Below are 2,945 nucleotides of genomic sequence, written 5' to 3'. Positions count from 1 at the left end.
CATCCCATTAACTCTCTATGTTAACATCCAGCTTCATGTTCCCACCCCCAACTACAGCAGGGATAGAAGCATGTCCTGGTTTACCAGCCCTGCAATAGTAACTCACAGCTGTAGCTCCTAGTCAGAGCCTTGTTTGCCAGCCCTCTAGTGATAAGTTACTGCTGTGCAAGTGGGGGACAGTCAGAGAAGATTTTTAGCCTTAGGGTGTGACTGCTCCAAACTGGAGCTAGCACTAACACCGATTTAACATTTGAGCAGCTCAAAGTGCCACATGTAGCAAGACCCTTAGAGAATACCTTCTGCCAAACACACAAAACAAAAATACTGTATTTTCAGCTGTCCTTTTGCATTTGAGTACTTAGACTGGTTTTGAAAGGGTTGAGCTTTTGGTTATTGTTTGTTGGAAAAAATATGTACTGGCACAGAAAATAGATTTGCCCTTTAAAATAATTTGTTAAATTTATATGATGTGAAATTAAGTGCCTTATCCAGCTTCCATTTCAAATCAATTAAAAAATTTTAATATGTTGATTCCAGTGATTAGGATCAGAGCCAAAGAAAATTACCAAAAAGACCAAAAACCTACACTCTGGCTCTTTCATTTGTATTCTTTCTATGATGTCAATCACCAATTTGAATATTCATTGACAACATACTGTAATACATTTTTTTCTAAGAGTTCTACAGATTTCTGGTTGGGTTGTACCTTTGGTAAAATTCAGTCATTTTACCTAATTACAACATGCAACAGGTGAAAACTTGGAAGCAGCTAAGGCATATTAATGTAACAACTTTGTAAAATTATATTAATATTCAACAGCCATTTTATACAGTTATAAGTTGTCCACAGTAAGCTGCTATGCTAATCACTGTTTTATGCCTTTCTTTTTTTTGTCCCTTCCCTTACTACTTGTATAAATGCCACCTGGATTTCTTTTATAGCTATGTTTCATGATGTCATAGGAAGACAAAATATATATTCTTAAGAATGCCTTAGAAATAATGCTATCTAAAGGATGGAGTTCTTTGAATTCAGTTAATTCATTTTGATAATGCAGTAACTTCACTACATAGTTACTAGGGTCAGTACTGTGTACGCAGTAAATGAAGCATTACTTCATGATATTTTAAAAGTGATTGGATAAATAATATGAGACACTACATCTTTGGTCATGGAAGAAGTTAATCTGGATTTCATGGTTTTGAAATAAGACAGGGCAGAGGAGTACCTTTTATAGGTGGCGCTTGTTCAGAGAGTCATGAGTTTTGTAGGTAGTAGCTGTATGAGTTGATCTAAAAGGTGCCCTGCCTTCTGCCTAACTTCAGACTAAAATGGATAACTATCTCTGTTTTTTGAATGTCAGTTTACAGGAAAAGATGACTGGTATCTATGAAGAATCCATGTTTGAGCAAGTGAAGTGGGAAATTGGCATGTATTGTGCTATTCATAAATGTGATATGAAACAGTGGCAAAGAGGCCAGATTAGCAGAGTTCTTTCTGACACCACTGTAGAGGTAAATGTTGTTTAAAAGAAATCATACTTTTGATTTAAATTTTAGTTTAAAATATCTCTTAGGAACAATAGTCATATTCCAACTTTCATGTTGACTTCCATACTTTTGGCAATATTTAATTGCGTTATTGCAAGAAAATTACTGTCTGATCAAAATCCAAAAGGAGGAAAGGAAAAAGAGGCTCACTTTAGAAAACAAAGTTAGGGAACAGGTTGCAAAATCAAGCAGTCAAGATACAGTCTGGGGAATTGGGAATGCTTCTTGGAAGAAAAGTGTCTAGTGCATGCAGCAGTTTGAACAATAAAAATAAAGAGTAATAAAGATCTGAATCTTACACCTGAAAGTAAGAAAACAACATAATTTCAGCACAATTTGAATTGTGTTCAATTAAGCTTTAAAAGTATGTTTTACATTGCTGTATGTGCACAATATTGTCATTTTATTTTACAAGATACAACTTGCCTTAAGAATTTTTCAGTTTCTTTCAGCTCTCTTCAGTCTCTTGTTTTTTAACAGGTAGTGCTGCTTGATTTTGGTACAAAAGAAATAGTGAATGTCATCTGTTTAAGAGAACTTGAGGAAAATCTGAAGAGAATGAGAAAACTAGCATTGGAGTGTTCCTTGGTAGATATAAGGTAATCTTTCTCGTGAAGCTTTTTCAAAGGGCACTACTGCATACCACTAAAACTTAAAAGAGAGAGGTTCTGTGTTTTGGAATAAGTTACGTGTTATAGGACAGATATTTTTTCTATTGTTCATCCCTACCTCTTCTCTTAACTCAGTTTGATCTTCCTAATCAACTGAGACAGGGTGGCCAACCTGTGGCATGTGCGGCCTGTGATTTGTAAAGAAGTCAATTTGTAAACACTTCCTAAAATCTGCAAGCCGCCAGAATGGCTTGTCTACCTGTGACCTGTAATCTCCAAGCAGTAGAATTACCTTGCAAGCTAGTGGCCATTCCAAGTTCAATAGCAACTGGCGTTGGGGCAAGAGCAGTGATCTGCTTGTCCCAGGACACTGGATTGTGACAACCATATAGAATACACTTCACTGCATCCTGGAAAAAAGTGTTATTAGCACACTTTATTTCACATACATGTGAAGGGGTTGCCCTAGACCAGTTCCCCATATGTCTGTATGTTTGCAGCTTGGCCTGGGATAAAATGGTTTCACTCAAAACAAATATGACCTCTGTTAACACCCAGAGACCACACTCAGAGACCACCAAAAAAAAAACTTCAAAAGCAGGTTACATTTTGCATGTTCCGTTACATAAGTACACTTTCTATAAAATAAACTGTTTAAATGGCTGTCATGATTCCCTTAGCATATAGGGAATACAGTTTTTAAAAAGCCCCTCATGTGGATGTGTGTTTCATAGTTTCATAGTTTCTAGGGTCGGAAGGGACCTGAGCAGATCATCTAGTCCG

At 36.5% G+C, this 2,945-nt stretch overlaps 1 protein-coding gene across 2 annotated transcripts in view; it reads left to right on the top strand.

The window, feature by feature from the left end:
- The window catches only part of RNF17 (ring finger protein 17), a 112,334-nt gene that overhangs the window by 73,083 nt on the left and 36,306 nt on the right, over window positions 1–2,945 (top strand). For both annotated transcript variants that reach the window (XM_019530213.1, XM_019530212.1), the window contains one exon: window positions 2,032–2,150. In XM_019530213.1, coding sequence (XP_019385758.1) covers window positions 2,032–2,150 — 119 coding nt within the window. The remainder of the gene's footprint in view (window positions 1–2,031; window positions 2,151–2,945) is intronic.

This window comes from Crocodylus porosus, unplaced genomic scaffold, assembly GCF_001723895.1.
Source record: "Crocodylus porosus isolate Cpor-Errol unplaced genomic scaffold, CroPor_comp1, whole genome shotgun sequence".
Lineage (NCBI taxonomy): Eukaryota > Metazoa > Chordata > Crocodylia > Crocodylidae > Crocodylus > Crocodylus porosus.
Note: the sequence above shows the minus strand (reverse complement) of the source record. Positions and strands in the feature narration are given on the sequence as shown.